The sequence below is a fragment of the Mastacembelus armatus genome, chromosome 3 (genome assembly GCF_900324485.2).
Source record: "Mastacembelus armatus chromosome 3, fMasArm1.2, whole genome shotgun sequence".
Taxonomy (NCBI): domain Eukaryota; kingdom Metazoa; phylum Chordata; class Actinopteri; order Synbranchiformes; family Mastacembelidae; genus Mastacembelus; species Mastacembelus armatus.
The window spans coordinates 20,709,113-20,733,274 of NC_046635.1; the positions used below are offsets into that span (position 1 = coordinate 20,709,113).

Below are 24,162 nucleotides of genomic sequence, written 5' to 3' on the forward strand. Positions count from 1 at the left end.
AGTTTAATAATCCAGGCAAAACTATTTCATTACAAGCTGCATCTGCCTTGGCATTTAGATCACCAGTGCGTCGACTATCTGTCATTTAAATTGTGTAGACATTTGTTTTTCTGTAGATGATCAAATTTCTCCTGAAGGTTGTTTAACCTGCATGGTGTTTGATTGGCTGTAATGGTTTAATGCCTTGTGATATAGAGACTTATCATAGAAGTGTTTTTCTCTCCCTTAAGAACAAGATGTCTGACTTTGAGAGACATGTGAGTTGTAGTGTGAGGGGTGCAGGCCTGAGGTGCCTGAGGTGTCAGAGGCAATGGCTAAATAAGACTCTTCCTAGAATAGAAATTATCTTCATTCTGAGAGAAGGAACACTATTTTAGTTAGATTTTTCTCTTTAATTTTGGATTTGAGATGGACCCTTATATCTGCTGTTTCGAGCTGTCATGAAAAGTATTGAACTTGTATGTATGAATGAGAGGTAGACTGAATGAGAGCAGAGAGACATCTGTACAACAAATAAAGGATTTTTTATGCACTAAAGGAAACATTACATTTTACTGAAGTACAGTCAGACCCAGGTGATTAACTTTGTTGTGTTTCAAATCTGTGATTGGTTTATTTTGCATTAAGAATCTGTTTATCTCTATATAGTATTTTGTCAGTGTTTGATTACTCTAAACCTTTAAATGACTATAGACCTGTACCGTGCATTCCAAGCATATTGGTGTTATGCTCATAACATTAATACAGTAAAGTGATTTTGTGTTCCCATTTCCTAATCCACACACAAGTTTGATCAGATCACCATTAGGAAGTGAGACATGTATTAGATAGTTTGCCATTTTTGCTTCTCTCAGCTGGTTGCGTTTCCTGTGACTCCCTGTGCTCTCTTACTCACTATGTTAAATGTCATGAGCAAGGGTGATTTGGGGCTTAGGGTGACTATCCTGATACTGAAAGGTCAAATATTTGGCACCAGCCATCAGTTAAGATGCTAAAACAGGGAAATTTATTCTGTTCTGAATTTGGTGAAATAGATTCAATCTCTGAGTGAAATGTACCAAAAAAAAAAAGATAAATGAAAAGCACAGGGAGAGAAGTGCTCTGAAAAATTAGGTTAGCCACCCACTTGCTCGGGGTCTGAGGGTAGATGCTGTATATTACCATAATTAAGCATTTTGGTGATCTGAAAGCAGTTTGCTTGTGGTTCAAGCACTCAACACCATGATTACATAATCACTCAACTCTACAATTAAAACCACAGATGTGGCACTCAATCAGGAGTGTAAAAATTTAGTTTGTCCCTCAGTTAACACCGTAGGCCTAGGTGAAAAGATTCTTGTACATTTCTCTCTGGTAAACAGGAAAAAGATAAAGTACATGTACTTATAACTCTAACTTATAAATGTGGAGTGGAAGTTAGCTAAAGGCCCATTACTAAATAAAGTCAGCATACTGTACGGTATATGACACCTTTTTTATTTTTTATCTTTAAATAAAATTTGCAACCCATCTCTTTGTGAGATGGAGAGTACATTATGTCAGTGAGTCAACAAAGTCTGTGCAGATGAGTTACAGCTAATATTTTATTTTTAATGAGCTGAAGGAGAAACATAATACTTGGGCGCCCACTTCCTCCAAAATCAGGATCAGACAGGACAAGATGGGTGTAATTAAAGTACACAAGGAGATGAGTGGGCTTTATTAATGGGCCTGGAAACGAGAAGGGTCTCTGTGACGAAAAGTTTTATTCCCATGTCTGCATCAAAGCTTTGGCACTATAAGCTCAAATTAGAGTGTCACAAGGAATCACATAGTCATCACTGCGCAAGAATTCAGCAAAATCTCCTCTTGTCAAGTATTGTATAATGCTAAGAAGCAGGGGAGGAGCGATATCTTGCAAGGGAAAAAGACAGGATTAAAAATGGCATCATAATCCAATCTAGAGTCTCATTTCAAGATCCAAAGCTGAACAGCCTCCTTCTTTTCTGAACAAGCATCTTCCACTGAGCAGATGTGGTCAGTTAACCAGAGGATGACATCTACAGCACAAAAGGGGACAGGCGTTCCAACAACATGATTGCTATGGGGTCATTTAAATAAGGATTATTATTACTGTTCTTAAGCACACGGTGACTATAAAAAAATCTGTGGGGGTTTGTTGGGATTATTGAACCAAACTCATAATTGGTGCTGAGATACTGCCCTCTCTTTTATGTATGTATTTATTTATTTAGTTAACCTTTATTTTACCAGTCAATCTCATTGTGAGCAAGATCTCTTTTTCATGGTACACCTCTTATCTGCTTCTCACTGGATGTTTCTGTTGGGTTTCTGCACTACTCTCATATTTTACTTTTCTCCACTGTGAAATTTAAAAGTTTTATACCGTATCTTGGGCCATGACATATTAACACTGAATAGCTTTGGTCATAAACAGAGGCTGATCAAAGTTATAGCAAATTTATACCCCTTTTCAAGATAATAAAATATTTCCCTGTTTGACTGAGAAAATGATACCCTTCACATACTATTGAAAGAATCTTCTATCTTGACATGACGAAAACCAGGTGATTACTATTATTATTATTTTTTTTGTCCTGTTTGCACAGACCCCTTGAATTGGATTTTATCAATGCACCAGTATTGTACAAAGTTCTAAACAAATGATGTGGTGCAATATTAGAATGCAGCCCTCTGATTGTCAAGTGCCTTTTAATTATCTTGTGATTCTGAGCCCAAAGGACACATCTGTTGGAAGATCTTCCACATTTCCCTGGAGAGATAGAAAAGATGTTATGCATTAGTTTTTATTTTGTTTTTTTGTTTTTTTTTGGACTGAAAGCTCAATGAAGTCCCCCTTTTCCCTTTAGAAGTGCATTGTCAACACTATCAGAGAAGGGGGGTCAGCTGTCCAGCAGTTTCTGTCAGTCATTTAAATCCCTTTGCAACAGTCAGGCGAATCCTTCCATCCCCTCTGTAAAGTCCACTTTTTTAAACAGCCTTTTATTCCTCCCACACATCCAGTTCTGTTTCCCAGAAGACATTTACCTAAACAGTGGCAAAAATAAATCCTCCTAAAACACATCTTACAATGTTGCTCCTCTTATTTTTTGTAGAGAATGCATTAAAGGAGAGTAGAGTAGATGTATTCGCAGATATGCAATATTATTGGGGGGATATAGTTTAAGGGAAGTGACTTTTGGCAAAGTGTTGATTAAATGAAACTGTGGATGGGGTTCCTGAAGGTGTTTATGTTACTTCTTTGTTTCTGATATGATGTTGTCATTTTGAGATATTTTAGGTCCTGCGCAAATTATGCACCCTAGGTTTACAATCCTTATCAATGACTAATAGTTTACGGGCTTTTTGTTGAGGATACAGTGCACTAACCACATGGGATTAGTTCAAATAACAGCAAACTCTTTCAGTCAGGTTGATGACGGTTGATTTCAGAGTCTGTTTAGCTATTGATTTGTTTGGGCCTCGTGGGCCTTCCAGTTTGCCATAAGTGGATTCAGTGAAAAATGAGATGGAGAAACATACACGACTGCAACAAGGGGGATTCCCCTTCTCACTGGGTATGCCAGGAGTCTGTGTGAGAGTTACACAAAGGTCAAGATGAGGTACTGGAAGTTCAGTACACAAATGTAAAGCCTGGGCCTTCACAACACCAACAGCTTTGACAGTTTTTGAGTGAAGCAAGTATGAATGATACTGACAACAAAAGCCATATGAGAACAACAAAGATTTATGAAATGAGTCCACACAAGTGTTAACCTGTGCCTCATGGACCATGTCTTTTTGTCTCTAGTGCTAATCTGCATGGGGAGGTGGGGAAAAAGGCTTGAGGATAGGATGAATGACAATCTATTCCTTTCGGTCTACAATAAATAAATCCTCCTTTAATGTAGTGAGGGTAAAACATGGGGATTACAGATGGTTCTGGCTGGGCCTGAAAGTGGGGTAATCAAAATAGGCTGCTGTGCTCATCCACGAATATTAGGAGCCAAGAGATTATTACAGTACAATTTATTTAATGGAGGTAGCCCAGGGAGGAATTGACTGGCCAGTGGGTGGAAGGTTGCCTGTCATAGTGTCAGAATGAATGAACGGTACTGCTTGACCTTGTCAGGCACACTTGTATAGGAGTGTGAAATAAGGAAAGTGTTAAAGAATTTCTTTTTTTTTTCTTTTGCATGTCACTGATTCTCCAGCCCCACCCCATCTCAAACCCCAATATATCATTTAATTCAACTTTATGTATTAGGTAGCGATCTGAGTTTAACCTTGGCAAAGTGGTGGTAATCTCAAGGTGAGATTATATTGATTGATTGGACATCATATACATTTTGAAAGTGGGAGAGCCTGCTGGAAACATTTTCCATTAAATGCTGCATGTCACCCAACTGCTGTGCTTGACGTATTTTGGTCACCTGACGAATGTAATAGTGTGTGTCATTCCTGCTCCACCATACTCTGAGCTGCAACACCAATTTACAATCTCTCCAGGTGGATACACAGCACTAGTCGCCCAAGTTTTTCCTTTTTTAACACATATCGGTGTCTATGTTTTTTTTTTCTCTTGCCCTGGGCAGATGTGGTTATTGTCCTGCTGACCAGAAGTAATTTTTGTATTCCAGTTTCATGTATCTCAACATTTCAGGGTTGTTGCTAGAAGATCAAAAATTATTTGCTTGTTTATTTATATCATTACTGTTTTCATTATCACTTTTTTTATTTTTGAAACCCTTGTGTGTGACATTAGACTGACAATGACCTCAGTAGACCTCTCTGTGTTGCTGTTGACACTTACAGCTTCTGGCAATGTGACAGCTTTATTTTAGCACCACAACTTGTTTTTGGAGAAGAGAGGAGTGTGCAGCAAAGTGCGTTTGCTCTCTTCATACAGTGGACTGACACTGTTCACTTCACCTGCCCACTTGGCTCATGATGTGGAGGAGTTGAGAAGGGAAGAGGTTACAGATGGAGCCTCGTAATTCTAAACAGGTGAATTCTACAAAGATTGATTACAAATTGTCCAATTTCCTCCAAACTGTAGGAAAGTGGAGTCCAAAACTAGAAGTCCAGGTGCCATGACTCAACCTCTAGATAACTTCACAGACGAAAGTGGAGATAAGCACTGAATCTAACAGTGAATCGTACTCCATTCGTTTTTGGCCTAAAGCACAATGACAAATATTTTCAATCCAAATTGGTTATAAATCTCATTTTACACGTTGTATTCATTTCACCCTGACATCTGACATGTAATCAGTCCTGTTCGAAAAAGTAATCAACATAAATACAGATTATAGGTGTAATCTTCAGTGATACCCAAGAGGCCATTCTTTATTTTGATTACGGGTATTGCTGTGATTCAGGCTTCTGCATAATTGCCTAATTGATAACCAGACTAAAGAATATTCTCTCTGCTATTAGTGCTTTTACTAGTCAGTGTGTATTTACTAAAGAATTGATTGCACATGAAAAAGAAAAACATTTAAAAACAAGAAATCACATGGTTGCCAGCAATCAGGGGAACACAGCATGCTGTATTTTATGGGAACTGTCAGCGTGGTTGGAATGAATAATTAAGATAGCTTCGGTTAAAATGCTTCATGTATGTTATCGCTTCTCTCTGATGTCTTCCATTCAACGTCCAGGCACGCTATTCACACACAGACCTGGTTGAAATACTGTTTGCAGCTACCCTTGTTTTGTTCTTGTTTAGTTAGGAGCCAGATGGAGAGGATTTACTAATTTTAACACAAAGGCAATCTGGTCCAAAATTCAAACTAATACTATATTGTAGCGCAGGGCATCACTGTTTTTAACCTGAGGTGCAAAATGGTCTGAAATAAGCCAAAGCCTTAGATCCCATGTAGGTTAAAATAACCTGAAGTATTAATCGCTAGCTGTATCTTGACGCTGATTTACCCATTAAAATGTTTAAAGGTGATATGCTTAAAGACTAGTGCTTGAAACTGCCTGAAAAAGTACCATGTAAACACTGTAAAAATAAATAAATCACAACTTCCCACGTGTTGACCTCTGCATGCATGCTGCAGCCTCAGCCCGCACATTCTTCCTCACACAGATTCAGCTATATCTAGCACATACAGGTTGGCCTTTTCAAAACCTTCCTCTGTCCCAGGTGGGGACCCCTTGTCCCTCTGAAATTGGATTGCTTTTTTCAAATCATCCTAGATGGGAAATGGCCAAGATGTCAAACTGGAACTGATATGTTGCTCCAGGGGGTGGACACAATATGAGAAACACTAACATGAATATAACATAAGACATTCACCATAATAAAGTCAGCTTCACTGGCAATTTCCATTAGGTTCAGAGCCAATTAGCACAATGTGCCAGAAGCAATAATCAGTCCTACCTGTGACAGTGCACAGTACATTCCAAGGCTGCCATTGTATGTCACACTTGTACATCTCTCTTATCTTTATATTTAAATGTAAAGACTAAAATGTGCTCTTTCTTATCTTTCCTCTGGGAGGTTGATCCAAGCAGTGTGAATGACCTCTACAATGAATTAATATATACTGGGGCTGGTCATTAATTCAGTATTAACATTTATGGACTGTAAGTTTTTCATTTCACATTATATTGTGTTTTATAAGACAAATTACAAAATTCAAGCTACCTATAGTTTAAAAATGTAGTTTAATACTGCAACAACTGAACAAATTTTAAATTTTCTGATGAAAACCATGAAGTGTAGTTGAAATCTCATAAAAAAGCCGGTAAGTAGAACTTGATTTAACATTACTTTGATAGTGCAGGTTCATATTAAAAATTAACTTTCATGCTTGCATCATTTTGATTATTTGGTATGTGACTTTGTAGTAAATAGCAATATACATTGGTCATGGCAAAATATTTCTATTATATTTCTATTAATATTGGGAAATGAATTTCACACCTGAGTAGTTCTTCTATTCAACTTGTTCCTACCTTTATTTTGTAATGTAGGAACTATAATGGGTGGAAAACTGCAAAGAATATAATTGCACAAAACAGTATGTCTTTGTAATATAACTGAAGTGCAACAGTAATTCATCAAATCATGAACAGTAAGAATTCAGTGTAACTTCAAATAGTAGCTCAAATAATGATCATTCAAACCATCTGCTCATAATTCACCTGTGGGTGCCATATGCTGTGATTGCACAGGGCTGTGATTGCTGTCAGAACATATTGAAGGCTAAACCTCTTTGGAAACAGTGGGGTTTCCACTCAGAGAGGACCAGAGTCCAGTGCGCTGAATAAAGAACTCTGTGTGCGGCAGCCATGATTCACAGGAAATATTTCCCTGGATCAATGTGTTTGGCCTGGCCGTGCCACACGCTGTGTGTCTAGAAGACTGAGACAAATGGCAGGATTATGAGACATGTAGTGGTGAGAGACAAATTGTTCCCACCCTGCCATGGCTGGGGTGGCTCCTGATTTATCTTCACTATCTCCATAGTCATATGTCTTCTTTGTGTTGCACCAGCTTCAGTTGTGCCATGTTACCCAGTGTTTGATTGAACAGGGACACAGCAGCAAAGTTAGTGTGTTTAAATCAAATTTCTGACCCCGTTTAGCGTGTACAATCGAGAAGTTATTGAGCTAACAAATGAACATGATAAATCCTGCCCTGTTTGGTTTAACAGTCAGATAAGCCTCCCATTTTGCTTACTCACACAGACCAGCAAAAATCAGATAAACCACATCTCCTCTCCAATTTGATTCAATTTCATGCTCAGAGTGTCTTCATAGTGAAGGGTTTCCATCAGCCTTGGCTGTGTTATTATGGGTATTTTTTTTTTTCCTCTATTTTTTTGTTGCCCTTTTACATCCTTTTTTGATGGCGATTCTAGAAAAGAAACAAAAAAAAAACTATTTGTTTATATAACTGTAGTATGGAACATAAAGAGATAACCCCTCTGTCCAGACATGGATCTGTCATCCTCTGTTGGTTGTGCCTTGAGTCTCATTTTCTGCACATTTTCTCTCTCCCCCCCCCCACCCTTTTTTCTTTTCATTCTCTTACTCTTCCTCTTACCTTTGACCTTAGATCACCATTTTGGAGATAAATAGAAAAGGCTTTCATTGTGCTCGCTCCATTTGCTGATTGCAGCACCTGAAGTGATGAAGATAATGACCCAGTACTGTTTCAGCCTAGAGCAAGGGCATGAGGTGACGGTCTACAGTGTGACCAGTGCCCGGTAAAAATCATTACATTATCTTAGCATGTCATCTGTGTTACGAGAAAAACCATTGGTCCATCTTTGTTCAGTCCATCAAGGCAGCAGGCTAGGATACTTTTTTTTTTTTTTTAAAGTTAATCTGTGAGGCACTGGATAGTACCTCTTCCGTCTCACTCTATGGCTGACTGACAGGGGACCCTATTTGACATGACCCTAAGGACCTTGTGAGTGATAAAAAGGCATCATGATAAAACACAGGTGCAATTAGTGGAAGGATGACAGTCCACAATGCTGGAGCGCAGATAGAGGTACATGGTAGTTCATGATAAATGCATACTGATAGCGCTGGCGTTTGCTGTCTCCCCTCAGAAGGCATTTTCTGACTGCAGTTTGTGTTCCTTGGAGCAGATAGATTGTACTCTGGGAAGCTATGAAGGACGCTGAGAGGTTGCAGAGACAAGGACAGGAACACTGAGTAGCCCCTTGGTACCAGACAGAGCCTCTCCAGAAACAGCCAAAAAGGACATGAAGAAAAGATCCCACTTGTACTGAAAAGTAGACAGGAAATACAGCATTCTTCTCAGCGGGGCTCTCTGATTACATCTGGTCAATTTGCAGAGGGACTCTGGTGATTTCATAATTAAGTCAGAGCTCTTAAGTGCACATGTCTGAGTTATTCAAACATCAGAGTCTAGGCTGGGCTTCTTTCAATCAGTGGACATTGGGGATATTTTTAAGTGTCTTGGACTGATGCTACAGCATTCAGATTCCCTAAAATGGCTAGTCTGGATCCAGACCTCCTAATCACTGAAGTGAAAAGATTATTATAGCACTGAGCCATTTACATTTCCATCAGACCATTGGTTGAGAATTTTGACTAAGAAGGTTTGCAAAATAACATGTCTGCATGTTTAAGAGACAGAGTTTGGCATTATATCATGGCACCTATGATGTATAAATGCTAAAAAAGAATAAAATTACGTTTTTTCAAATTAACCAAAAATCACACATTCATATGAAATACATTTACTGACAATCAAAGAGTTAGACTTATAGATAGAATATTTTCGTGCTGTTTCTGTCAGATAATCATAACTGAAAATTTAGGCTGGCTAGCATACAGGCTTCCTAATATAAAATCTAATAACACAGATTTTGCTGTTATCATAGTCATGCTCTTTGCTTTGACAGACCTGTCAATTGATTTTAGAGTGAGGGCACTTGTGTGGCATCGTTCTTATGTTATGAATTTTGGCAGGTGTGTATTCCCTTCTCTGTGCCTCTTCAGTAGCCAAGGCCAGAGCCATCATGTTTTTGGGTTTTCCATCCATCTGTCCATCCATACGTTTCATTCTTGTAAATGCATTACGTCAGGAGGTTGAGTTTCTTTATATTTAGCACAATTGTACCCTCAGATTCATTGATGAACTGACTAGGTTTTGGTGGTCAGAAGTCAAGGTCACAGTGGCCTCATGGTTGTGGACACATGGACGTGACATCGTGAATATCGTGAGGGAATTTCTTCAAATTTAGGGGTCTCATAGCCAGTGGTGTTGTACAATCTGGCATGCATGTAAAGGGTAACTTGGCTGGTTGGCTGAAGAATACAACCACAATGTGGGCAGTCTAGGGAACAAACTGGTCACTGCTTTCTTGTAAAGGGTCTGAGCTTTATCTGTCAGAAAAATGTCTTTTACTTCTACAGATGTGGGTTTGGCACATACAGCCAATCCAAGGCATTGTCTTTGTCTTGGCTGAGTTTAATAACAGATCCAAATAGAGCTTTAGAAGTCAAAGAAAAATCATATGCTGTTCCCTTACTTGTCCCACCAGTTGAACTACTTGTAATCTCTTTTTCTGGATCTCCTTTAGCAATATTAAGTACGATTGCCTCATTGATTTTCCTTCTCCTTTCACCTATGAAGGTACTTTGCAAACCCCTCTGTTTTCTCTTAGGGTAGGGGAGATTTACCTCTACCTCTAATAAAATCTTCTTAACCTAGGTTTCATAAAACAGCATGTCTCACCTAAATATAGCCACCTGCGGTTGCACAGCCCCAGTGTAAGTGATGTGCTTGCAGCGTGCCTGCTGGCTGTGCTTAGCAAAGACAGTGCCGTTATGACAGTTCATAGGAGCAGATGACAACACAAATAGGATTAACACTTTTAACCTGATTTTACCGATTTTTTTTTTTTTTTTTTTTTCTCCTAGACACTCAAATCTTGCTGTTTGCAGACTGCCTTGTTTAAAACTAATGGGCTGCACTTTAATTGGCAATACACAGGTTTTTTATTTTAGTTTATTTATTTTTTTTGGTACAGATGTTCTCCTGTTAAGTGTGACAGGTTTTATTATAGACCACTTCTCCCTCTGGTGTGGCTCTACCTCATTAATTAATTTAAAAAATACTTTGAGGATGTTTATCTGTCAGTGATTGCTTGAATAAATGAATTTTAGAACCAGTTAATTTGTGCTCTAATAACAATTTGCAGCTTAAATGCAGCTAAATCAGAAGTCACCACCAAACAGGTATATCAAAGGAAACCATACATACTGTATATAGACACTAATGCAAAAAAACCCATACATAGTCACACTCAGGAAGATAAGTAATAAAGTCATAGTAGTAATGCGCCAGTGCAATATGCTAGACCAAACCAAATGTGACCAATTTACACAATTTACCTTTAATACTGCTTGTCCTACAATAGATTAACTGACATTTACACAAACCTAACATGAATGAATGCATGTGGTGATCAAAATGAAACAATGAGTTGTACAGCTAATATTTAACATATTATGATTCATAATTGTCAGGCATATAATGACCCTTTGTAACGCAACCAAATCTGCATAGGGAAAATAGGAGTGAACACACACACACACACACACACACACACACACACACACACACACACACACACACACAGCAATCAAACAAATTATTCAAAACCACTTTTTAATGCAAAAACAGTCAACAAAATTCAGTCATTTAATAATCAGCCAGTCACATTTAGAGACACAGCACACACTGTTGACTGGTGCCTTCATGATAGTGTAGTCTCTTCTGCTGTTCCCATGCAGTCAACATGGTGCAGAGTATAGGGAGACACTGTTAAATGCTGTCTGCCCCTGTAGACAATCTGCTTGCATGTGATGCCATTATTCCCCCAGAATGGTACTTAACAGACAGACATCTCTACAAAACAAATGTTAAAAAAAAAGTACACACAATGTAAACATATGCTGTGCATATATCCCCTGCATACATAAAATGATATACTATGTTCCCCACCCTTGTATCCCCTATACCTCTTCAGTTTATATGTAGGCTACTCTAAAAGGAAAGTCTGTATCCATCCTGGGATGTTTGTGGAGGCTCTCACAGTCCCTTTCAGGTAACTTGGCTGGCAGGGTGAGGAGAATGAAAGAGGCTTATCGTGTAGTCAGATGTACTCTGAGGGTGACAACATGTTCTCGCTGTCCCTGGTCACACCACTGGAGAGCGGAGTGGGCTGTGGTTCTGTCACTCCAGAGACCAAAATGTCAGGGCTTCCTTCATCAGTACAGTGAACTTCCAGCACCATAACAAGTTAGGTGTAAGCTATTCTGCTGCTTCTCTTTCTCAGTGTTTACAGTCATTTTCTGCTTCTCTCTGCCTCATTCTGAAAATTTTCTTTGTGTCTTTTCAGCACAGTTGAGTACTTTTTAGCTGCATTTCTTATCGTATTTTTTATACAATGTATTTTTGTAATGAAGAGTATTTCATTGCTATCATAGGTTTAATAGACTTATCTGTAATCTAATTATAACCTAGATTTTAACAAATTTGATATCCCTCACTAGTAACTTATTGCTGTATTTATAGAAGAATGTTCTCCTGTGTCTGTTCTCACTGTATAATGGATCCTGGATGCTATGTTTAGGTTGGGTGGTCTGACCTTCATTAGAAGGCAACCATAAGAGCAAAGAGGCGGATTCATAGGCATTTATGTTACATATGCATGCACACAATTGTGCGTGGAAAAACCCAGTCTACATATATACACAAAAACACACAGAATCAGGAGCTCTATGAAATTATTCATACTAAGCTTCATGCTAAGCTTTCATGTCACAAATTACTGTAGTATTAATCACAATATTTATTTTATGGATGTCCTCAGGCTTCATCTGACTAATGATGATATGGATTTTCACAATATTTATTTTATTTAAAAAATACATTAAACTGGAAAGGTACTATTATCGGTTTGTGGTAAGAAGCTGGAGAAATGCGACAACACAGACTTTGCCCTGTCAAAATGAAAATACGTTATGTGTAGCTGAGTCATCTCAGTTCATATGAATAGGAAAACAAAGCCACTGATTTGCATCTGTTGCAGAAACAGTAATAGATCATCATAGTTCAGTGGTGGTAAACCTTGTCAACCTTATATCCTAAGAGTAAGCTGTGTAGCTTATACTAATGCACAGGCTGTCCAGCTTTTTGTGGTATTGCGATGCGTGACAGTCTGAAGGTCAAATGTCATTACCTATGTTTGTGTTTTTCTTTCTTTGAAGCATCTTATCTTCTTTCAGTATAAGCAAACATAGCGGTAGAGAGATCTGTCTAAATATGACCCTGCTTGAATAGCACATATCCTTGTGCATTGAAGAATTCCAATTATATTGCTGAATTGGTTCTGTGTGTGCAGTAGACATGGAGCTGAGATGTGTGTGTCTATATATCCTATGTTTATGTATGGATGTGTGTGAGATGTGAAAGTGAATTCCAAGAGCATTACAATTCAAACATCTGCATGATTTGTGCTGTAACATATTTATTCAAAGTGATGTGAAGTCTAGAACATAGATTCAGGCTTAAAATTCAAATTGCCCTGACTATCAAGAAAATCTTGAGTGAAAAACAAAAACAAACAAACAATGGAAGATACCTTGGATTTACCAGGTTAATGTTATCTGTATGATTTCGTATTGCTTTGTTGTCTTCACTTGGACTAATTGTAGTTTTTTGATCAGGCCGCATGATCCTCAAAAGCAGCAGTTGATTGTAAACCCAAGAGTTATTTACTTCAACAGACAGTGAATGAACCATGAAATCAATAGACATCAGCTGCAACAAGCAAGTGAAAGAGCAGTAATTACTTGCTGTACTCTACAGCTTGCAGTTCCTTTATGTATGTAGCATCTTTTCTTTATTTCCTATGGCCTTGCTCTTGAAATTGGTTTTGCACAAGGACAGATTTATGTGGCCCAGTTAAAGGTGGGAGGCAAAATCTTCCAAAGCTCACCGGACCAATACAAAAAGGAAAAATCCCCTCATAGTCCAATCTATAGAGAATTTCAGTACACATCAACCTTAACACGAAACCCCACCCAAGCTGGATTCACTATCCAGGAAAGCAGAGTTTATATCCAAACTCTCAGGCCTGAAAGATGAACAATTTCACAATGTACTTTGTAATTAACCCTCAGTGACCTTTGAGTTGTAATTTACAGTCCATACTGAGATAGCATTAATGTCAAGCTGCCTGTCGAAGTGGTGGGAAGGGTTATGCATATATAATGTATATGTTAAAATCTAAAGCCACTTGAAAAAGGCTAGTGATGAGACAGTTGGCTTCATCTGCTAGTTTGCACAGCAAACAACACATTGGGTTATAAATCTATGGTTGGATAAAACATTTATATAATTATGCAATGTTTGTTGAATTACGTGTGTGTGCGTGTGTGCGTGTGTGTATGTGTGTGTGTTTGTGAGTGCGCAAATATAGAGCAAATATATTCAATTCCCATGGATGGATGGATGGATGGATGGATGGATGGATGGATGATAATGATAGGCATAGATATTATATGCAGTTTCTGGTCTACCTGTTTTGTAAGGCCATGAAAGAAGCATCTTGTTTGGGAATGTGAGTGAATAAGGTGTATACTATACATGAAGAGTGATGTGTGTGTGGTATGCCATTTGTTAAGCCATATGCCATGAGTTATATAAGTACGTAGAACACAATTTGTCATGCTTTAACTGTGCAAAATGTTGCAAACTGTTATTTAGCTAGATAATTTGACTATGTTTTGATTTTTGTATTCCCTCTTTGACCATCTTGTGTCTTTTTCCATTTTTCTCTCCAACAAGGTTTTACTGGGACTTAACCATGCTGCTGCTGATGGTGGGCAACCTCATCATCATCCCCGTGGGCATCACATTCTTCAAGGATGAGCACACCCCCCCCTGGATTGTCTTCAATGTGGTCTCTGACACCTTCTTCCTCATGGACCTAGTCCTTAACTTCAGGACTGGTATAGTCAAGGAGGACAACACGGAGATCATTCTGGATCCGCAACAGATCAAGATCAAGTACTTGCGGAGTTGGTTTGTGGTAGACTTCATCTCTTCCATCCCTGTGGACTACATCTTCCTCATCGTAGAGACACGTATTGACTCAGATTTCTACAAGACAGCACGCGCCTTGCGGATTGTCCGTTTCACCAAGATTCTCAGCCTGCTTCGACTCCTGCGTCTCTCCAGACTCATTCGCTACATCCACCAGTGGGAAGAGGTAGGAAATTAGACATCAGTGGGGTTACTTATTAGACGTCAGTGGGGTTACTTAGTGGGGTTGTGAACAACCAATGGTTGTGCTGAATATTGTGCACTGACCTCTATGGATGTCTGCTATTTTGAGTTGTCCTTGGTGAACTGAATACCTTAGATACTGACAACTGGATTTACGCAGAGAGAAAAGAAAAGAAAACACAAAGAAAATCTCAGTGATTGGCAATCATAAAAACATACTTTCTGATGAAGACGGTAAAACATATAGGGCTTAGCTTCCTAAATCCAGTTATAACCCACATGATATTCCCATTCTGGGGTGCTACTTCAAGAATATTTGTAGACCAGTGACCTACCCCTTTTCCCTTTTTCCCTTGGCAATGAAACATGGACAGACTGTGCTTCTGATTACATCCACCCTTGAATGGGGTGAAGAGACTCTTTTGCTGTACCCCAGTAACCAGTAAGTTGATGAAGCCAGGATGTTGATTACCATTTTCTCCCTGTGTGCCCATCCATCTAGCAGTGGGACAGCAGAGCCCAGAGAGGGATGGCTGCAATATAAGCATGATTATAATTGGAGCAATAATTAGAAAAGTTCCCATTGCTCTCACTGAATGCATCTTGTTGTTTAGTCTCAGAGGTAAAAGGTGCAAAGTGAAGCATCAGAGTCTCAGCATGGAGTCAATAAGAAGACACTCCACCAGAGGTTAATATGGAACAGTCACGGCTCCACCAGCTGGTTGTGAGGTTATATGAGGTAATGTTGTGTGGCTGAGGGGAGTGGACAAATGTGTAGCCATGCAGTGGTGTCCAGACACAGAACAAGGGAAAACGCTGGATAATTTAATAACTCCAACCCACATAGAGGACTGCTTCTTGGAAGCTCAGTGTTTCATAACAAACTGCTGTTTGTCATTCCACATATCTTCCCTAAATATAAAGCTACAGTCTTTGTGAAGGCAATGGCAATATGGCAGTGAAGGGTTAAGGCTTTTAGTTCAGGGTTTAGTGTCTTGAAGAAGAGTACGTTGACTGAATCGGTGTGCATGGTAGTAATACAGATGTTATACTGAAACACTGCAGTACAGGCTGTTGTTGTGATGGATCAAAGCAGCAATTTCATTCACTAGTCTGTGTACCTCAAGACGGAGTCCTATACTTATTGTGAGCAGTCATTACATCTCATTTTTCCAATATACCAGTACACTCTATTGCCACTGTCACTCTAGATTTGAGAGAGAATAATTGGAAAATGTAGCATGACACACTGAAATGTAACTGGTCCCAACAGAAATTTTATTATTCAGTAATGACTTTCAAGTCCAGATATGTTTCACCCTATCACAGCAATACATTATTTCAGCACTCTAACATAATGAACAGCAGTGAAGTAATTAATTTTGTCAGTTTTGAGTGTTAGTGATTAATTTCTGATTACTTGTAATTTTTAATTTAATCTCAGTTTAGTAGTTTTAGTATTTAATGGGAAAATACACATTGTTTAGAGCAATTTAAGAAATGATGTACTTGGTTCAGCTCTGTTGTGCTGTAAATTAGATTATTTTGGGAAATGCACAGTGCATTGCAGAAGGTCACAGGAACAGTACGTATTAATTTTCTTTTATTGTGGGCTTTTGACCTAATGTCACATTGAATTGACATCAGAGCCATGAGAATACATACTAACAACACTCTGTTGATAGCCATTAATTACCCTGTTTGCACAATATCAGTGTCACTCGGTTAGTTGGTGGGTGTGTACACCTTGAGTACATGTCATTAGATGGACAGTTGGAAGGGTTTAATAACAACCTGACTGCAAATGAAATCACAAGAACCACAGACCGACTCACGGCCATTCTGAAAAGTTCCTGTTTCAAAAATTCATCTGGCACTCTGGATAGAATAGTGTATGTAAGTGGTGGCATTAATCATGCAGGGCCTCTGTGATGCCATTTCAAAGTGAAGAAAAGTTCAAATGAATCACTAGGGGAGAATCCCTTTGCCACTCCGTGCCTCAGTGCATGCCTGCTGCTGTAGGTCTCAGCCCAAAAAGAAGGGAGGGATACTTGAAATACATGCCATCCTTCATTTGAATAGCATGGACATATTGACAGTGAGCTGTCACTTGAGTAACAAAGGAAGCAGAAGTGAGAGAAGATAATGATAGAAGGGGAAAAAGAAGGAAAAAAGAGAAAGTGCCTGTTGTAATAGCTTATAGCCATGTACAACCATTGTTCCCCCATCCCAGAAAACATCACTTTTATACTTTGTGGCACAAACTAGTAAAGTATACAGATAAAGATAAAACTAGTTAATGGTCTCGCTCCGAATTTGTGAAGAAAACTACAAGTAGAGCTCCAGAAAGAGGTGACGGCGTCATACCATGTAGGAAAATGTTCATTTGATCAATCAGCCTTTTCTTTTCAAGCATCACATAGTTGGAATATCTGGCTGATCTTTAGATTTGCCATCTTGGCTAAATCTGACACATTCACATTTGCAGAATGTTGATTAATATGTACAGTACCTGATCAAATTCATAAGTAGGCTTAAATGAAAATAAGGGGGCAGCATGGTGGCTTAGTGTTTAGCGCTGTTGCCTCACAGCAAGAAGGTCCTGGGTTTGCAACCCGACCTTTCTGTGTGGAGTTTGCATGTTCTCCCCGTGCTTGCGTGGGTTTACTCCAGGTACTCTGGTTTCCTCCCACAGTCCAAAAATATGCATGTTAGGTTGATTGGTGACTCTAAATTGCCCATAGGAGAGAGTGTGAGTGTGTGTGATTGTTTGTCTTTGTGTGTCTATATGTGGCCCTGTGATGGACTGGTGACCTGTCCAGGGTGTACCCCTGCCTTCCACCTGAAAGAGAGCTGGGATATTCTCCAGCAGATCCCTGTGACCCTGGTTAAGGAATAAGTGGATATAGAAAATGGATGGATCGAAATGAAAATAAATGAAAAAGAAGACAACAGAATCTGAAGAAAACAAGGAACATCAATTCATATTATAAAATTAAAAAAACTTGCAAGGGCACTGCAGGACAGTGATGACTACAGCATCTGAAAACCACTGAAACAGTACAACAAAGAGAGGGGGCACTACACTCACAGAGCCAACTGTCATTTACATGTTTCATGCCTCTATGTGTGTGCGTGCGTGCGTGTGTGAGTGTGTGTGTGTGTTTGCTGATGAATTCTAGTTAGGCAGACAGAGTGAAAGGCCAGCTTTGCCTCAGTGCCAGAGTACTCCAGATGTGACCTCACAGAAATGTCATTTGTCACTCCAGAATAACTTGTCGCCCAGATCTCACCACCTGACTGACTTTTTGACTTTTTTTCCTATTGACAGCTACACTTCAGAAAATATGTGTGTACCTCATCGCCATTTGATATTTTTTGGTAAAACTTCCCATTGACCTTACTTTGGTCTATTCACCTGCATATTGAGCTTTGTTAGAGAAAAGTCAGAATTACACAGTAAATGTGTGGTCTTACTTTGGTCCTCTACCATCCTAGTTGCTCCTAGTTCCCCTGATAAATATCTGGTAATGCCTTGAAAAATAAAATAGCTAAAAAAGTTATTTCCCCTGATTTTCAGAGAATTGAGACAGGATCCATGGCAGAAGCTGCAGACCTGATGTCCCGATGTCCTTAAACTGGAAAAGCTGATGTATTTTTACTCATATTTCACAAGCTATAAATAGTCCTGCACACATTCTTTTGGTTTGTTATTGTTTGAATTTCATTTCTTCCTTGGTAAGAAGTCAAACAGAGGACACTTCTTCCGGGAAGTCTTGAAAACAGCTCGGTGAACTGCGTTCTATGATTTAATGTGGAGTACAGTGATACTGTTGGGAACAAAAAATTAAAATCTTCTCTCATGTGCTCTCTGCAGTGAGTAAAGCATTTTAGGAATTCAGGACAAGGACAAACTAACAACACAATATCAAATATACTGAAAGAATTGAGAATAAATTTATAACTAAAACAGGGACAATACAGCTTAAATGTATAACAGGTGAAGAGCTTAAAGCTGGTTTGATGTGCTCAAAAATAAAATCAATCAGCGTCACTCAAAACGATTGCTTCGGAGTGACCCGCAGCAGCAATAGCCTGGTCCAACAAGTCATAAATCTGTTTCATAATCCTCTGAGGACAGTTGGCTAACTCACACACCTTGTATTGTCAATATATTTTAGGTGAAATAACATGTCTGAGAGAGCCACGTCAGATCTAATGCTGCCTCCTTTGAGGCAAACATAAACCTTTTTTGAGAACGTCTTTGACTTTTTATGAAATTATGTAATAAATCATAATCTGACACATACATGCTTAAGACACATGTCTGTGAAATGTAATATATGCACAAATGGTACTGTAATTGTACTTCCCTGTGTGAGTGTATGCTTTGCCTGCTTTGTTGACATGGATTAGAATTACATGTTTTTAAAAAAAAAAACATACTGCAGCCTGAAGCTCGGACATGTTGGCACATAACCAAAACTGTTGAAGTGCCTCTGAGCTTGTGGCTGAACCCCAAACTGCTTCAGCAGGACTTTCCCAGAAGACAACAAAGGAGTATGGGGGTCAAAGAAGCATTATTTTATCAATTACTTCTATACAATTTGCAGCTCAGTGAAATGCTGTTTTGTTGCCCAATGCACTCTATGCTGCAATTAATATATTTTATATAATATATACAAAAAAACAACAGAATGCTTCCATCATCTTTGATCCCAAACATCAGTAACACCATAAGTATCCTTTTGCGTAACTAAACCAATGCCCCAATCCCCTGTCGGATTTTGGAATCTTCTTGTATGTCCTTTTTATCACAGCTCTTATAAATTAGCTGTGATTGCTTCCATTTCCTCACCAAACACTCCAGATTTAAGGTTGTTTTTACAACCGCCATATTGACAGAATGTTGTTTGCAAACAAGGAGGTTTTGGTGGTGGTGGCTATATGCCAGTGATAACAATGTCATGCATAATGATGTTCAGCGTGGTGTGCAGATATCCATCACACACACGCTGAGCAGATTTCAGTTGTGGCATCCCCTCTGTCTGCATCTTGTCAGCTTCCCCTTGTCACTTTTCATCAGGATAAAAATAAGACTGTGACCGGATATTCTCCTCATTGGAGTTGTCTCCTGTTGACAAACCACTGACTTGGATGAGATTAGTCATCCTGTTAAATCAGATTCAAGGCAGTGCACTAATGACTAAGCTCTGAGGGCTTCCTCTCATCATGCCTGATGCCTACAACATAACCGTCTCGATTGGCCGACCCAGTATACATTGCTTTTAGCATGAATGGGAATGAAATTTGTGAGACAAGAGCTGAGGCCTTTACTGAGGGGGACATGGATTTAAAAAAACAAAAACAAAGAGGAGGCTATTTTAAGGTGTGGAGAGAAATGATTTAAGGTATGAAGAAATGTGCCACACCTCCTGTGCTTATTTATTAAAAAGTTGGCAGAATGTCTGTCTATTAATTTTGACATCTTGAATTGTTAAGATTTATGACTTTGCTCACCCAAGTGGGCTGTGTGCTGCACTTGGGGAGAAGCAAAGCAATTCGACAGTTACATGCACATGTGCTTTGATAGAGCTCAGCCTGCCCTGCAGGTCCAGAGAAGGAGTGAGACACCTTTCATTTCCACCCAGTAAATAAATACAAAAATATTTAAATAAGGTAAATCATCTAATCAGCCGCCCACTCACTGACCCATTACCTTGACCAAGGAATGGTCTTTTAGAGATAAGAAAAGCAGGAAGAATAGATTTAATGGGCTATTATTGAGTGCACAATGAGGCTCGCCAACGACAGTGACAGGTCCTCAACACCCTGAATGAGCCTTGTGTGATATGAATACCCACAGTGGTTTGGCTTAAAAAACTATTACACAGAAATGTGTAATCCTGCACAAACCCAAAGGCTCATCCTGGTAGGATGCAGAGTGAGACTGTTTTTTGTGATTCACGGCCTCTAGTCCTGTTTAGACAGATGATGGAAAGCTGTTCCCTGTGGTCCACTCCCAGTTCTACTTCTCATTCGATGCATGTGCTTTGTCCACCATGACAGCATGCATGAGCATGACATTTTGGTCGAGGCATTTATAATGAGAAATGTAACCCCTACCCACAGCCTGCTCCCAGAATCTGCCGTCATGTTGGATGATTAAAACTAACATTGAGGCATGCGTGATGTAGTTGATAAAATTCCATTACTTATCTCAGGGAAATCATGTCTCACGCCAACACAGGAAGCTGCAGCATGTGACCGCACATTAATGTTCTGAATATAATTTACAGTTGTAGGCATTTAATAAATACAACATTAGCAGCACATATATAACTGAGTAAACAACATTTTAGTAGAGCATTTTTGAAGTACATTAAAATATTACCTTTGCAAACATCTAGCTGAATTTTTCATAGCTACAATTACAAAAAATATGTTGCATATGCAGCTTATAACTTATCAATAAGATTCACATCATACCACAAAATTTCATATTTGTAGTACATGCACGATAATGAATCAAAACACAGAGCTCCGCTGTCTATGGGAGCAGAATACTGAAAAACTCCAAATTTATTAGTGTATGAGAGACAATAAAAAAATGTTTCAGTTGAAGGGGTATCTTGTTGATGGTATTTCTTTCTAATAAAACCCAAACTGTAAACAAATAAAGCTTCCATTGTGTTGATGAAGCGTAGGTTTTACAATTTTTCCTAATCATCAAATGAATTATACAATATCTAATAAAATAGAACAGCCAACTTCTTTTCTAAAGCATTACACACAGTCCAAAGCAGTGACACTCGAAAGTTAATTGGGGTTAGAGGGTGAAGGTCTCTGTTGGGCAGGACTAGCAGAAAAATGACATGAAGATTTTTATTTTTTTTTTTTTATGTGTCATGATGCCATCTTGCCAAACATTCATCATCATTAGCAGCACACGCAGCCAGCACCAGATGCCTTGGTATAGTGCTACATCAACTGTGTCTGGGCAGTTACCATCAGCACCATGGGACATATGCATCTCTTCTCTCACCTGGATTACGCGCTTCTCACTTCATCTATTTGAGATGATTCACTAGCTGCCTACATTCACTCTGTGATCACTGGCTCACAGGCATACAGATTAGTTTGCCTTTAGCACATAACCCTGATTTTGACCCCTATCCCATATAATGGTCCATAATTTTTAGTTGTTTTTTTTTTTGTCTGTAAAATGCAGTGAAAGAATTGAGTCTATATCTTACATTGGTAGCAGTAGTATTGAAGTAAATAATAACAGTAGTATAGTAAAAGTTAATTTGTGGTAAAATTTGATTTTATTGATTTTTAAGTAGGGCAGCACGGTGGATGAGTGGTTAGCACTGTTACGTCACAGCAAGAAGGTCGTGGGTTCGCAACCCGGCCTTTCTGTGTGGAGTTTGCATGTTCTCCCCGTACTACTCCGGGTACTCCGGTTTCCTCCCACAGTCCAAAAACATGCATGTTAGGTTGATTGGTGAATCTAAATTGCCCGTAGGAGTGAGGTTGTCTGTCTTTGTGTGTCTCTATGTGGCCCTGTGATGGACTGGTGACCTGTCCAGGGTGTACCCCTGCCTTTCACCCGAGAGAGACCTGGGATAGGCTCCAGCAGATCCCCGTGACCCTGGCTTTCAGGAAAAAGTGGGTATAGAAGATGGATGGATGGATGATTTTTAAGTACAACAGTGTGTGCTTTGCTATGTTAGTAGGCCTATGCTAGTTTTGAAGCAGTAGCTGTAGAGTACTATCAGTAATAGTATAGTTTTTCTGGAGAGTTGTTTAACATTTCTATTATAAATATTACAGTTTGCATTGTATGCTTACAAACATGTAAATGCCATTTCATTCGTTTCACTTATAAAACTACTACATTTACTTTGACTTACTCTAGGGGGTGTGATTTGACCCATGTTTTTGATTTCAAGAAAAGGCAAGCAGATATCAGCATGGCATCTCATACGAGGAGTGAAAGTAACAACAAGCCCCCGTACGAAACTGTGGTGTGTCTATGTGCCCTCATCAATCAAAGCTCTCTTGTTTGTGCTGATGCCTATACTGTCAGCCTCACTCTGCGTCCCAGTCAATTAAGAGAAAGTGGCCAGCAATCCATCATCCTCCATGCAACACAACAAGTCGTGGGGTGCTTTGTGTGCAAACAGAGTGTATATAAATGTTTGTGTGTTTGCCTTAAATAAAAGTACATGGTTCTCTGTTGAATTACACTAGGCACAGACATCCAGCTGTATGTGGCTATTTTCTAGTTTATAAGTGGTGATAGAAATGGAAAGAGAGGCAGAAGAGATACAGAGACATACTTTCTTTGCCTCAGAATAATAATCCTTTAACAACCTTCTAACAGAACCAATTTTGGGAACAATTTTTTTTATAACTGGAAAGCCTGTCCCTGCTTGGCACATGTGTATTTGAATTGATTAGAGCTGTGAAGGGAGATAGGGGAATCACCTTCCACCAGTGCAGTGCAGTGTGGGTTACAAACTGGAGATTTGCATGGCATTACCCATGACAGTTATCACAGGCTTTATTCTCAACACGGTGGTTAAGTGGCAGAGGTCTTTTGAGGGCACATCCACAGAAGGAATGTAACAGGAGTTATTGTTGAACTGTAATGAGTCATTCAGGCTGCACCACAAGATATTAGAAGAAATTTATCCTTTCTCATTTATATAGTGGCACTGGTTTTAGAGCATTTTCAGTATATTTTACATGACCCAGATACAAAGACACAGTGCAAGACACATAGAACATTTCATAAAAAGATGTATGGCCAACAGTGAGCCATTGCAATGCACAATTTTATATGATATTTGTAATAATGAAAATCAAAGGTAATTGTGTTACTTTCTCATGTAGTTGTTAAAGCGGCAAGGAGATGCAAAAACGACAGATAAAAAATGGTCATAATTGGTACAACTGAAGCAGAAATAGCTTGACATAATTTCTAAAGGTCTAAAATGTTATACCCTCCATTTCCCATAATGCAACAGGATCATGCCTTTCATTAGACCTTTTCTGTCTCATAAACACCAGGTTTTGAAACTCTATGTCCCCAGATTGTAACTCAGGTTTTCTATTGAAAATGTCTGCAACATCATCAAATATCATGAGAGTTGATTTATTCTGACTTTAGAAAGCTCCTCCAGGGCCAAAGAAGGCATTACACAATCTTTTTTCAGACTAAGAAATACTTCCCTTAGGAGTGTGAATCTTTGGCAATCTCACAATCTGATGTGATTCCATTCAGATTTGATTCAAAAGCAAATCTCAGTTGAAGAAATGGAAAAGGGCACAGTGTGTGCCAAACCATTCACTTGTTT

The 24,162-nt window shown here is 39.0% G+C and overlaps 1 protein-coding gene across 1 annotated transcript in view; it reads left to right on the plus strand.

Annotated features, from left to right (window-relative positions):
* Positions 1-24,162, plus strand: part of hcn4 (hyperpolarization activated cyclic nucleotide-gated potassium channel 4) — a 53,934-nt gene that overhangs the window by 1,907 nt on the left and 27,865 nt on the right. The window contains exon 2 of the mRNA XM_026293835.1: positions 14,357-14,780. Coding sequence (XP_026149620.1) covers positions 14,357-14,780 — 424 coding nt within the window. The remainder of the gene's footprint in view (positions 1-14,356; positions 14,781-24,162) is intronic.